Below are 14,844 nucleotides of genomic sequence, written 5' to 3'. Positions count from 1 at the left end.
CATTCCGCCATCTTTCGGTGCGTCTTGTTTCTACTGCGCACAAACTGCAACAATAATGGCCTCATACCTTGATTCTATGGGTCGTACGATTACTACGATACCACACTTGTCTAGTTTTTTTTTTTTGCTGCACTACTTCAGTTTTTTTCAGACATTTTTTTCAATCATTTTCTGCACGCGATAACTTTTTTATCTTTCCGTAGACGAGGGCTCATTTTTTGCGATAAATCCTGTAGTTTACGTTAGTACTATTTCGGAAAATATATGACTTTTTGATCGCTTTTTATTGCATTTGTTCTGGGCATGCAGGATAAATAATGCGAAACTTTGATAGATCGGACTTTCATAGATGCAGCGACACCAAATATGTATTTTTATTTTATGATTTAGTTTTTTTTGTACATATGGCAAAAGGGGATGATTTTAACTTTTATTACTTTTTTTTTTTACAATTAGTAAAACTTTTACTTATTAATCTTGTTTTTACTTTTTTTTTAGCCCCCCCCCTAGGGGACCACAACTTGCGATGCTTTGATCGCTCCTGTAGTATTACCTCATACGGTATTAGTGCATCTTGACGCCACCGAAAGCCAGGAGTTTGACAGGAGGAATGCCCCTGTCACACCCCTTGCTCCCGATTGGGTCAAGATGTTAAGGTCCTGGAAGGAGCTAAACTGCAGTACAGTACAGTGGGAAGCGGCGTTGGAAGTGAATAGCCGTCCGTGTATGTTAGCCGGTGCTCTGCTGCAGCACTGCTAGCGCAGGTCACTGTCTTTTCCGACGCCCTCCTTGTGATGGTGTCTGCGGCCGGTTCCCCTGCTGATGCCGCTCTGCTCCAGTGCTGTAACAGCAGGTCACCGCCTCTCCCACGGCCTCCCAGCTGTGTGTGGGCGGTGGCTGTAACTGTCACTCCCCCACCGATGGGGCCTCCCTGCTGTCCAAAGGTTGTGTGCGGGGAATCCTTGTGTCCAGCAGTAGCGCGGCGGTCTTCTGCTGCTGTGGCAGGTCGGCGTCTGGCACATAGTGGAACGCTGTCGCTGAGTCCTCCCTGCAGCCAAGCGGAATCTTATACACATCTGGAGGATGGGACAGTAACGGCACTGTGCACTGCCTCATGGCCACCCTGCTGTGCTCTTCCACACACAGCGCGGTGCCGTCTCCTGTACCTGCGGATGGGAAAGTGGCTTTCCGATGCAGCAGGCTCCGCTAACCAACTCAGTTACAGGGCGGCCTGGATTGGTGCCACAACATTTGGTTAGTGGGCTGCCAGGACCTGCAGCCAACACACATCAGCAGCCAATCACGTTCATGGGGCGTTACCATCTGTCAATCTTGACTCCACCAGGGCTTCCTGGTGGCGTCAAGATACACTAATACCACCTCATTCTGTGATCTGACAGGCAGACTATCAGGCCACCCCACGGGGACGGCTTGATAGGCAGTCTGCCAAGACAGCCATGGGGCCTCTCAGAGGGCCCCGGCTGCCATGACACCCACACGGCTCCCTGCAATCTCATTGCGGCAGGGCCGTACAGGACCTTTGAACATTGTGAGATTCAAATGCAGCTGTCATTTAAAAGGGTTAATAGCATTGATCAGCCGAGAGGATGATTGCAGCTATTGCCCGCAGGTGTCAGCTGTAATAAACAGCTGACACCCGCGCTGTATGGAGCGGTCGCCCCACAATCTCTCTTCATACATACCCCAATGCTGCAGGGCATAAATGTACGTCCTGGAGAGTTAAGGGGTCACTGCACCCCAAGACTTTATTAGCTTTTGCAGCAGCTGACTGGCATTGGTTGCTCCAGTTAAGTCTACAGCCCACTAGTACCCCAGGTCTTTTCCCTTGCAGTACTCCATTTAGTGTATATTGGTGACGTCCGTTTCTCCTGCCCATGTGCAGAACTTTACATTTCTCAACATTGATTTTCATTTGCCATTTTTCTGCCCAAGCCCCCGGCTTATCTTGGTCCGTTTGTAGCCGCACATTGTCCTCCGTTGTATTAATTATATTGTATAATTTTGTATCATCTGCAAATATTGATATATTACTGTGCAGCCCCTCTATCAGGTCGTTGATAAATATATTGAACAGAATGGGGCCTAATACTGAATCCTATGGCCCCTCACTAGCGACGGGGGCCCAATCAGAGTACGAACCGTTTATTACCACCCTCTGCTTTCTATCTCTGAGCCAATTCTTTACCCAATTACACACGTTTTCACCCAATCCGAGCTTCTCATTTTGTATATTAGCCTATTATGCAGCACGGTGTCAAATGCTTTAGAGAAGTCCAGATATACGAGATCAATAGACTCTCCCAGGTCCAGCCTAGAGCTTACTTCATGGTAGAAGCTGATCAGATTGGTCTGACATGATCGACCCTTCATGAACCCGTGCTGGTGAGAAGTAATGCTGTTGTTCTCCTTGAGGTATTCTAGGATGGCCTCTCTGAGAAACCCCTCGAATATTTTTCCCGTTACTGAAGTGAGACTTACCGGCCTGTAGTTACCAGGCTCTCTTCTAGACCCCTTTTTGTAAATTGCAACCACGTTGGCAATGCGCCAATCCAATGGTACAACCCCGGTCTTGGTAGTATCCATAAATATTAGATATAGCGGCCTAGCTATCACATCACTTAGTTCCCTTAGAAACCTTGGATGTATTCCATCTGGGCCAGACGATTTGTCGATTTTAATCTTTTTTGACCTCCTGTGTTAGGCAGGTGATATTTTGTGGGGGGTTCATTTCATCCCCCTGCATCTCGTGTGACATTTCTTTTTCCTTCGCGAATACACTTGAGAAAAAAGTATTTAATAGATTCAGCTTTCCCCCCATCATCTTCTATGATTTCTCTTGCATTATTTGTTAAAGGGCCAGTGCTCCCAGTGCAAATCTGTATGACTCCACTTCCAGGAGCGGAATCATACAGATGACTACGCCTGTAAGCCCGGTGTCATCCTGTGTACCAGAGTGTGTGTGTCCAGGGGCGGAGTCATAGAGATAACTATGACTGTAGCCCCGGTGTCATCCTGTGTCCCGGAGCGGAGTCATAGAGATAACTAGGACTGTAGGCCCAGTGTCATCCTGTGTCCTGCAGTGTGTGTGTCCAGGAGCGGAGTCATACAGATAGCTAGGACTGTAGGCCCGGTATCATTCTGTTTCCTCTGTGACCTCCGTCATTGTTTTTCCTGCACTGGTGTGTGAAATTACCCACAGAAAATTGTGAGCTTATACCGAGATATTTATCTGCAAGTAAAGTTCCAGTTGTTGACCGTTCCCAGCAACTGAGTTTATCAAGTTAACCGTGTGTGGACTCTTATTTCCCGTCAGATATCCCTGGGAGTAAGGAATGGTGGCGTCACCCGTGACAAGATTCTTCCAGTCCACTACACCATTTATTCAGGTAACCACTGCTCTAGTGTTGCCTGGAGAGGCCTGCCAGTGCCTTGGCTAAGGGTCACACGCGTCCGTCAGGGAAGGAGTTGGTAGTGCCACCGTGACAACCCTAACAGCTACCCCGCCATCTCCTCAGTGGTGCGCCTTGTGCCTCGGTCACTACGCTATTCATCCTAAAAAAAAAAAAACAATCCTACATGAATGCACTCACTCAGATGAATGGGTTGTATTTCCGTCTGGCTGGAGCCGCACACTGTGGGCTTTGTATTTGTACATTTTGGTGTCCTTTATACAAATATCTTTCTATATAATTGATGGATTTTTGTTTACTTTGTTCTTTTATCCCTCTACTGCTTTATATGTTGCACGCTCACCTGTACTTACACTTCGTTCCACTTGGGGGAGCACTTTAACGTCACTGTCTGCCCTTATATGTGTTTGAGGTATTGGCTTTGGCCTTTTATTTATGATGCCCATCGGGTTCGGGTTATGTATTGTGTTATATTTATGGGAGGTTCATTAACCCTTTAGTGACACTGGTAAGGATTTGGGGGGGGGATTTTCATTTGCACTTTTCAAAAGCAGTAACTTTGTATTTTCTGTCGACACGGCCGTATGAGGGCTTGTTTTTACGACAAACTAGTTGTTATTGTTACCATTTTTGTGTTCATATAATGTATTATAACTTTTATTAACTTTTTATTAGACGGCACAGAGAAAAGCCCCGAGTTCAGCCAGTTTGTCTTCACAGCGTTAGTTGTGCCGTCCCAATGACTGCGGGTCGGTACAATTACGAGAGTTCCAAAATCATTACTTTTTTCCTAGGTTTTTCCACTTTTGCACCATAATTATTTTTCTTTAATCCTTGCATTCCAAGTCCCACGAGGCTTTTATGTTTCCACGGACAGGGCGCTGCGACGGCTTATTTTCTGCAATAGTAGAATGTGAACATTTCACAAACTGCGCCGCCCTCGGCCCGAAAGCCAATAATCATCCCTTTTGATAAACTGCCGGTCTACCGCTGACGAGTGATCTGTGAGCAGGCGGCCTGTCACACCCTTATATACCCATCTCTGGCTTCATGGGCACTGCCGCCGCTGACAGTAGGAGGTGGTCATAATAATGGGACTCGGCCGTGTAGAACGTAATACTGGAGAAGCTACGGCAAATGACTACAAAGAAACTTGGACTTCAACACCAGATAAGCGCAGGCTTTATTGTGTCCATTCCATGATTTATTAACCATGCGGCCTTAAGACAAACGTTCACAGAAAACCGGAAACGTCCTACCCGTCTGTAAGGGCGCCGAGCGGATACAGGCAGAACACTTCATTGGGTAGACACGTCTGTTCAGTAAAGGCTTGATTGCCATCACACATGATGATACATTCATTAACTCTTCAAAGTCTGATAAATAGAATAGAAAGCCGACAGCAGTTTATGAGAGAAATGACACTAATTAACTGCTAATTAAACGTCCTCTTATTAATGATGTCCCAGGTTACACATCTTCTTTCTGCAGCGGCCCGGCTGGATTTAGCCTGAGGTCACATGGTCACATTGCCGATATGGTAAACGACCTCAGAGATCGGATGTTATAGGATTGCTTGACCTCACGGAGGATGTAATATGTTAAAAACACATAAAGATAAGAAAAAACCATCACTGGTGACTGAACACACTATGTCTTAAAGGGGAAATGAGCACATTTAAAGAATAATTTAAAAAATATATATAATTTAACTTTTTTTTTTTTTACACATTACCCCAATAAAACAGACAAAAAAAGAAAATCCATGTCCATGAAACAAAAATAAACCATTAAAAAACAGCCGAGGCCTCATGTGCACTAGAAAAATACAATCCGCACAGAATATGCCGCAGATTTGCTTATGTCTTTTGCATTGCGATATCCGCACACATTGCTATCAATGTGATAGCAATATGGCCGATCCGCGCAGAATCCGCGGTAAAATGGAGCAATTCTATTAAAATCTATGAAAAACGCAATTCTATTAAAATCCCATCCGCGGGTGCAAAAATCAATTTAATGGACCGCGGATGGCCAATGATTCCCTATGGGCAAAATCCGCTGCGGATTCCGCAATTCCATTTTGCTAGTGGACATGAGGCCTAAAGGTCACATAAAAACAGTGCTTGGGAGCCAATAAATAAAAACATGACTAGGGCGATTAAACCCCCAAATGTACAAAATCCCTAAAAAGTGCCTATTTTTTCAATTCATGATGCATCAGAGTAAAAATAAATGGGTCCAGGTAGGGCCGGCTTGTTAAAGGTAATACACACTGAATGTCCCCTTTATTAGAGCCCGGCTCCCTCATGATTGGCGCCCCCTGGATGGTAATTCCCCCCGTGACCCCGGAGTGCGGCATAAAGTCACATGACAAGTTTTCCGCGGATCAGTTTCAGTGTGAATCCACAATAGATGGGAAAATCCAGCGATCGGAGCGACTTCCAACGAGGCCGGTCACTGGTGCTAGATCAAGATGTCACTGCCAACCGCGGGGGGGTTCCTGTGTAATGGTGTGAAAAATATGGTGTGATCGAGACAAACATCCAGCAGAAGCGGATCCCGTGGACGGAAGCAGCTTGTCACCAACAAGGGTCGGAGGAGGAGGTCAGGACTCGTTCTGACCAGCAGGTACTACTCAGCCAGGAGCAGCGGGATACAGCACCGGAAACTACCCTGTCCAAATGTACCAACCCGCCGGTCCTTACCCGGATGGGTGTTAACAGCAGATGACGAGGTCCAGCGCATTGTGTCTAAGAGGAACAGAAAGATGAGATTCCAGGGGACAAGACTCACTGAGAGGCGGAAAACCATCACCGGGGCAGATGGAGCCAGATGTCTGCTGCTGATGGGAGGTCAGAATTTGGTGCAAGCAGCATGAATCGCTGACCCCTTCCTGTCAGCTGGTCAGAACACATCAGCACTTCTATCTACAAGAAGCTTCCTGTCCGCAGGGGCCAATATTCCTGCAGAGCCATTTCATCACCTGGTAGAATCTACATCACAATGAACTGCGGCTCTGAGGGCCAAAGGAGTCCAACGCCACTAGATGGGGGAGGGGGGCTTTAATAAAGGGGCCGTTAAGTTTATTACAAAGTTGCAAATATTCTAGCGGTACAAGTCTGAAGCACGCATTACGTCACCTCCACACTAGTTCACAGAGTCGTTCGCCATTTTCTGCCATTTACAGACAAGTGGGGATTTTCTTCCAGAATCTATCGTTTCTCTTGTGTTATCGCAGCTCATATATAGCCTGAAGCCATGCAATATCTCTAGAAGCAGCCATACTGAGTAAATACCAGCCTGGGCGGATCTGTAAGACTCGGCTAGAGATGCACATTACTCTGCAGTACAAAGCAAGCAGATTACCCCCCACTTAGCGGAATCGGACCGGCCACGGTTGGGAATACAGATGGGACCAAGAACTAATTATGGACAGCGAAATGAATCAGCGAATCAGTCTACTGCCCCATGATACTACTTCTAGGTGATATTAGCGCTATTGTAAATGCTTAGATCACAGGTTCACTCTACAAGTCACTAAACAAGAGCCCCGCCGGAGCACGACTCACATGCCTGTGCCCGAGGCCAACCCGCACCTACTAGTAGTAGCTTATATACTGCAACGCATGACAGAAGGCCAGCTACGTTCTATTCCTGCAGAGTATACAGAATGAAGGTCTGGACCGCCCGCCGGCTGCTCCGCAGGTTCCTTAGATATATAGGTATACAGTAACGCCCAACAGTTTGGAGACTGACACAAGTTTTGGTTTTCTGCTTCAGTTTTTATAGTGATAACTCTAGATTGTTATGAAGATGATCAGAGGAAATGAAATAAATTACAAAGTCATTCCTCGCCAGGAAAATAAGCTTAATCAGAAAAACTCCATTTCCACTGAATTTCCGCCCTGACACAAAACGACCTGCGAACACTTCAGTGATCTCCTCGTTAGGTCAGGAGGACAGGGCAGCTGATATCACTCTGTCATGCTGACTTAATTATAGGAGCAGACTGGTGGCTTTAGAAGGGAGATGTGGCTGAAATCATTGTCTTCTTCTGTCCACCATGGTTACCTCCAAGGAAACACGTGCAGACAACATTGCTTTCCATCAAAAGGGCTTCACAGGCGAGGGCATTGCTGCTTGTAAACCGGCCATAAATCAAGCAGATCATCAAGTACTTCAAGGAGATCGTGAAGAATGGAATCTGAACCTCCTGCAAGAGCAATGTGGTGATGAACAATGCTTGCTCCAGCATGATGGAGCTCCATGGCCAGGAAACTCCCCGGATCTCAATCCCATTGAGAACCTGTGGTCAGTGCTCAAAAAGGATGGACAAACAAAAACCCAGAACTCCAAGCACTGATTAGGAGGAACGGGTTGTCATCAGTCAGGATTTGGCCCACATGCCGATATCCAGCATGCCCGGGCAGATTGCAGAAGTCTTAAACATTAAGGGTCATCACTGTAAATATTGAATAAAGTTGAGGTATTTGTCAGTAAAAGTTGTATGAAATACTTAGAATTGGGCTTCAATAACTATAGAAACATCCAACTAAAAGATCCAGAAACATCGAAGAAGCAGACTGTGTGGAAACCAACATTTCTGTCAGTCTCAAAACTTTTGGCCACGACTTGCAGATAAACCAGACTATTTGCTCAAGTGTTTCTCTCCAAATGAAAGCCCATTTAAAAAGGGGAATGCCCATAAATCCCCTACCTGTACGTTGGTGGCCTGAGGCATGTGCAGCACCGATACCTGCGGACCGCTCTGCTGACATCAAGGCTTTGTTCTACAGAAGACATATTTCACCCCAATATCACCTGAACATCGGCGGACGGATCCAATCAGTTCGCACAGTATAAGGATTGGATCCATCTGAAGAGAAAAATGGGCGTAAAACTAATCACACGTCTAATAGGATGCAGCGCAACGGTGCCAACACGGCCTCAGTGGTCACTAGAAGGTTCAAGGCACCGACATGAGCTTAAAGGCGACGGACACCTTTTTTGGGGGAGGGTTTTTTCTGTCACTTGCATGCATTTTGGGGCTGACAATCATTTTTTGCTATAGGGTTTCATTACAAATTTTGCAACGCTTGTCTTGTGCAGCTTCTACCTATTCCTGTACGTAAAAACTGCAGCCTGAGTCTTAATAGGAGATCCGTAAGTGAGGCTGGACGGCTGGGTATCCCTCTGTTCTCTCATCACCTGCACCTTCTTATTAGCTCATTTATGACCACGGCTAAAAGCCCATTTAGTAGCTGCTCAGCAAATGAAGCCTTAGCTGATGCAGTTAACAGCCGGAGGGCTCTTATCTGCATTCAGCTCCTTTGTTCTCCGACGGGTAACAATGCTATTAGCACTCTCTGTGGAGAACTCAGCGTGCGGACCTGATAAGACCGCAGGATGATTTTTAGGTTGACCTGAATTTAACGATCAGCTAGCAGTGCACAAAAAGTGCACGATGGCCGTGTGTTTAGACGCAACGAATATCGCCCAAATGATCACTTTTTAGCGACTTTTGAGTGATCATCGCTTAATGTAAATGGGCCTTAAAAAACAGCCACCCAGCCTCACCGACGGATCTCCTATTAAGACTCAGGCTGCAGTTTCTTTATACAAGGATATGTAGAAGCTGCAGGAGACAAGCGGTGCAAAATGTTTAACTAAAGTCTACTGCAAAAATGATTATCATCTGCAAATTGCTTGACTTGAAGCGGGGCCAAGTAATGTCACTCTATTTGTGTTCAGGGCAATGACTGAATCCTGACACCTATCCTGGTTCTCAGTGAGCTCAGAGTTGTCACAGAGGATGCTGCAAGGGCCGTGGCAGACCTCCAAGTACAGTTCTGCACCATATTCTGAGCACGTTAAACACCCGGCACACGCCCTTAAGTAAAAAACGTATCCTAGCGATGTGACATCACGTCCTGGTGATACGCCACCGCTGTACGAGATGAGAAGGCCCAATACATCTATTTTCTGACATTATATAAATATTCCATTCAAGACATTTATTTCCTATGCACAGATAAATGTCTGATCATGGGGGGCTCGACCGCTGGAACCCCCAGTGATCCCAAGACTGGTGCACCCGGGTGAATGAAGCACGCATGCCCACTGCTCCATTCACTTCTATGGGACGACGGGAGATTGCTGAGCACAACTGACGGGTGCGGCAGTGTAGAATGTCCCAGTGGTCGGACCCCCAGCGATCAGACATTTATCCCCTGATCTGTGGATAGGGGATAAACGCATTTAAAGTCCAGGGATGCAATTCTCTGAGTAATGCCAGAGGGGTGCGGCGCTCTACTGTGTTGTCGGGTACATTCTCTTTGGGGATCATCTTCTACTGTGACCGCTGGTATTCGTAGTGGGAGCTAAATCTTCCAAGTCATGGTGCCTCGTCGCACTACAGTAGATGAAAAAGGACAAGTTCAACCAAAGCCATTGTTCCTTGGGTGACATTTAAGCTAACCAATGACAGTCATCGTCTGAGAAGTCGGCCATGTTTGAAACGTTTGTCCAACAGTCGAGCAAAAGATCTTTCATCCACTAACAATCTGTGAAAAATGTCTGCGCCGAGCTTTCCGTCCGTTGCTCGGTGTCACTGACCATGCGGGACCAGTCAGAACTATTCTGACGCCACTAGGAACTACAATGTGTACTGCCGCATCTGCGATACGAATGTTCACCAGATGATCGTTCCATCAACTGCTCCAACCATCGGCCTACTTCTATGTAATGTGTGGCCACCTTAAAACCCCCCTATGGTTTCAGGACCAAATGCTGTCCTGGGACCGGAGCGGGAGGGCGGTATATCACGTGCCGTTGTTCCTCTCTGTCATCCCTCCAACTTTCCGGTTCTGTGTCCTAGATGGCCGGCCATTGCAATTTTCTAACAACCTAAAGCCCAGTGTGCGCGGCTCTCTGACTGGCCACAACTGATCAAATGAGCAGCCCATGCCAATCAGAAGGCGGGTATAGTGCATTGGTAGTCTAACATTACCAATACACTGTGGTGATTAGGTAGTGTGAAGATTGCGTCAGTCAATAACCTGATCCGGACCGGCAGAGTACAACTGGAGGCCATCTGCACCCCGGTCCTTCTCCGGTCCCAAGTCAGAATTTTGGTCTGAAACAGGAAGTTTGCTTTAACTGTAGGATATGCCTTGTGGAGCGCTCAGGGCCGATAAACCGATTCCTGCATCCAGCGGGATGTGAACGCTTATCGTTCCCTGTACATGCATGCCCCGACTGAACCACGGATAAGAACTTGTTCCCATTGGTCAGACGGATTGGCTAGTGTAAACAGGCAGTCCATCTATGGACTGTGAATGGAGGTAAGCGGGCCGGAATGCTCCACTCACTGAGCGATGCTCGCTTCTGTGTAAAAGCACAGGAATGATTATCGCAGGGACAACCTGTCGGACTTCTGCCCCCCAGAGGTTATCCCTCTGTAGGGTCCTTTCATAGCGCGCAGCACTTATTCGGTACTCTGCTACTAATGTTACCAATAGGTCAGGGCAGGAGGAATAGGTATATTCTTTATATTATATAGGTGGAGGCAACTGAAATCTAGATCAGTCAGAAAGGATACACACAGTGTAGCTGCATGATAGAATTTAAAGGGAACTTATCCTGTTGAACATGTTGTCCAATCCACCGGAACCATGAAAAAGAGCAAAACAAGACGAGCAGATCGATTATATATATATATATATATATATATATATATGGGAGACGATTCAGTAGAACTAGTAATTGATTCAATTATTTATTCACTCTGCTCATCTGGGGTCAAGGAGTCCAGTGGGTGGGGCAGGAGTCCAGTGGGCGGGGCAGGAGTCCAGTGGGCGGGGCAGGAGCCCTAGACTGCCCACTGGACTACTCGGCCCAGAACGAGCAGAGGTTTTAAATAAATGTATGACTAGTTCTACGGCGTCTCTCCCCATAAACATATATATCAATCTGCTCAGCTCCTCCTGCCCTATAACATATGATCCACAGATTTAACTGCATTTTCAGCGTTACAGGCTCCCTCCAAATAGGAACTTGGAAAGGATGGGGGCTTCAGCAATAAATTATGAGGGTCCCAATCCTGGAAAGCTGTTAGAAGCCATTACAATGGTCCAGAAGATCATTAATGCATACTATTATACAGTACAACTAGACCGCGGGTTCCGATGGCGGTTCACGTCCTAAACAGTAGACTACTGACAAGGAACAGTCATTCAAGTGAGAGTCTTGTGCAATGTGCTTTGTAAAATAAGCCGTAGCGGACTATGCGTATAGGGAGCATGTAAACAGCCGACACACCGTATACGGGACGCGGACCACCGCCTTCAGCGCTTAGTATAGAAGTGACATTGACATTTTCTACAGGTAAAACAGATTTCCTTGAAAATGCGCAACGGCGTCCCACTTCTAGAGCTCAAAGACGAACGGCGTCATATCAGCCCACGCTAAAATACATTCTGATAAGTGTTCACAGCTTCCCTGCCGTGGAAAGGCCAGATTCTTTCCGACTACAGCAGTAATAAAAAAGATGCATAAGTTATACCCTAGATCTGTGCCATCTGCCGAGGCACACGGATGCCCGCTCAACGCAGCACGTATTTACAAATGCCAACATCTCCCCATCTGGCCCTGTCCACTAGCAGTACAACGACATCCGGCTGCGGCGCATGGCTTCGCTTATCAGGTACGCAGGGCTTAGCTCCGGCTCCTCCGTCATGATGACTATGTTCTGCCATTCACCAGTCTGGTTGGATTTCTTTATTGTGTCCACTACGCAAAGAGCGTAGAGACAGTCGTCAAAGGTAGCCGCCATGGTCAGCGGCCTGCCATCCCACGTTCTCCTGTCTTCCTGGTCTTGGAACGCCTGCCGCACCGCTTGCACCATTTTGATAGTCCCTAGCAGGTACGGAGAGGGAATGTCGCTAAAAGCCTTTTCAGGCAAGAGGGAGTTGCTGACGGGCGTGGAGTCTTTCAGAAGCAGTTCCCGCTCTGAGGAGCTGTTCCGCTGTCCGTAGAGGTCCGTCCCCGTTACAATGAGTCTACCGGATGACCCCACAACTATTACATCTTGCTTGAAGTCTCCGGGGACGTTGAAGTTGAGGGTCACCGTGCAGCACACTCCACCCTCCAGGACCATCTGGAACGTGCAGAAGTCGTCGCTGGTTATCTGTCGGATGCCTTTTATGTGGTCCGTCTGCTTCACGAAGGTTTTCAGAAGTCCGTGGACCTTCACTGCTTTCTGGTTGGTGAGGAAGGTCAAGAGGTCTATGATGTAGCTGCCGACAGAATGCAGCCCGCCGCCGCCCATCAGATCGTCGCAGCTCCAGTTGTATTTCTTTCCCAGTAGGCTCCCGCTGTGGACCTGGACTTCGCACACCTGAAGTTCCCCCACGTATCCTTCTTGGATCAGCTGCTTCATCTTCACGAAAGCCGGCAAGAACCGCAAGACATTTCCCATGATGCTCATAAGCTTGGGGTAATAGTGGGCAGCCGACATCATTCGAAATGCGTCAAGGGGTGTCGCTGTTCTGTCGCAGATGACGTTCTTGCCAATCCCTGTAGGACAAGAACAGAAGCATTAGACATACATATACATATATATTTATATACACCACACAGCAGTCTTACAGGGAAAAAACGTTTAGATGGTTTTTAGGTTTGCGACAAATATTGACCGATTCATACAAAATATTAGAATTGTTACGTTTTGTGGTTAAAAGGACAAGAAAAGCAATTATGATGGTGAGCTCAGCGGTCATGTGACCACCGAGACCAGTGATTGGCTCCAGTGGGCATGCATGAACGGAAGGTTATCGCTACTGGTTTCAGCGGGTTGTTGGCGTTGGACCTGCGGCAGGTAATATTTTCTTACCCTGGGAGATGGTGCGACCCTGACCCATAAACCTGACCTCTCTTATTTGTTAAAACCAGTAAGGAGGACGCGTTTCGGGGACGCAGCAACTTCCTCAAAAATGATGGGTGGTACACAGCAGTGACTACTTGGGCACAATAGAAGTTGTGGGCACAACCAAGTCTACTTAGGTACCACGTGGGGCTTCGAGGAAGGGGCTGCATTCCTGAAATGTGTCATACTTGCTGGTTTTCGGGAAAAAGTAGCGCCAGTATTTTGCACCTATTCTCGCATTCATTGCGACACCTGGCGCCGCTTTCGAGGAGTTTCTTGGTGTTGTGGTGCCTATACACTTCTATCCATTGTCTCCTTGGATCCCACAAGGGCACCAAATCATTTGCTTTCACTCGAGCGTTTCTTTTGTGCTTTTCTTGCATCTCCAACCCCGGAGCACCTTAAGGAGACGCTCTGCTCCCAGGGACAAAATCTGAGGGCTAGGGAACAGCGGAAGAGTGATACGATCTGGTGCTCCGTTCCGCCATGGATCCACTGGATCCCAGGCTCCTCTTCTAGCTTCCCGGTAGACCACAGCGTTCTCTCAGTACCTGATGCACACTGCGCAAAAGTAGTCTAAGACACCATGGTGCTGGTCGATGACTAACCAGCGCTGCGTACATGAACCTACTGACCATCTTACAATGCTGACGCAGTCCCAGCACACAGGGTGCATCGGGCAGTCAGAGGAGCCGTGTGACCATCCTGAAAGGCAAACTGGTGGATCCAATGAGGAACGATGCAAGCGGAGGCCGCAGGTAATATCACTTCCCGTAAAGTTAGAACTGAGAAATTCATAAGAATGTCCTCAATGGCTGGTGCTCAGAGCAGCACATGAGCCGGCAGACTGTAACCTGAATCTGACCGAGGGAGCCGGCTGTCCTGACCCGAAAATCTGCCATCAGAGATGCATGAGAGGAGGGCTGAACGACCTACTGTCAGGCCAGGGTTAAGATGTGGTGTGTGGTGCGGACCCAGAAGAGGTCCGTATATCATTTTTCTTCTTTGATCTGGGGTCTAATTAATTTTAGGGGTCTGTCCTAAAGTTAGTTTAGGGGACTTAAAGGGGTTGTCCCGCGGCAGCAAGTGGGGTTCAGCACTTCTGTATGGCCATATACATGCACTTTGTAATATACATCGTGCATTAAATATGAGCCATACAGAAGTTATATACTCACCTTCCCTGCGCTGGCGTCCCCGTCTCCATGGTGCCGTCTAATTTCAGCATCTAATCGCCCAATTAGACGCACTTGCGCAGAAGGGTCTTCTCCCTTCTGGTCGGTCCGGGCACGAGCGGTGTTCTGGCTCCACCCCCTTTTACGCATCATCGCGTAGCTCCGCCCCATCACGTGTGCCGATTCCAGCCAATCAGGAGGCTGGAATCGGCAATGGACTGCACAGAGCCCACGGTGCACCATGGGAGAAGACCCGCGGTGCATCGTGGGTGAAGATCCCGGTGGCCATCTTGGAGGAAAAGAGGAAGAA

The 14,844-nt window shown here is 47.6% G+C and overlaps 1 protein-coding gene across 2 annotated transcripts in view; it reads right to left on the bottom strand.

Moving 5' to 3' along the window:
• Nucleotides 1-4,597: 4,597 nt before the first annotated feature.
• Nucleotides 4,598-14,844, bottom strand: part of LOC136610935 (glucose-fructose oxidoreductase domain-containing protein 1) — a 54,318-nt gene continuing 44,071 nt past the window's right edge. For both annotated transcript variants that reach the window (XM_066590130.1, XM_066590129.1), the window contains exon 2: nt 4,598-13,010. In XM_066590130.1, coding sequence (XP_066446227.1) covers nt 12,091-12,954 — 864 coding nt within the window. In that variant the 5' untranslated portion in view covers nt 12,955-13,010 and the 3' untranslated portion in view covers nt 4,598-12,090. The remainder of the gene's footprint in view (nt 13,011-14,844) is intronic.

This window comes from Eleutherodactylus coqui, chromosome 2 (assembly GCF_035609145.1).
Source record: "Eleutherodactylus coqui strain aEleCoq1 chromosome 2, aEleCoq1.hap1, whole genome shotgun sequence".
Lineage (NCBI taxonomy): Eukaryota > Metazoa > Chordata > Amphibia > Anura > Eleutherodactylidae > Eleutherodactylus > Eleutherodactylus coqui.
The sequence above is the reverse complement of the archived record's forward strand: the minus strand, read 5'-3'. Positions and strand labels throughout refer to the sequence as shown.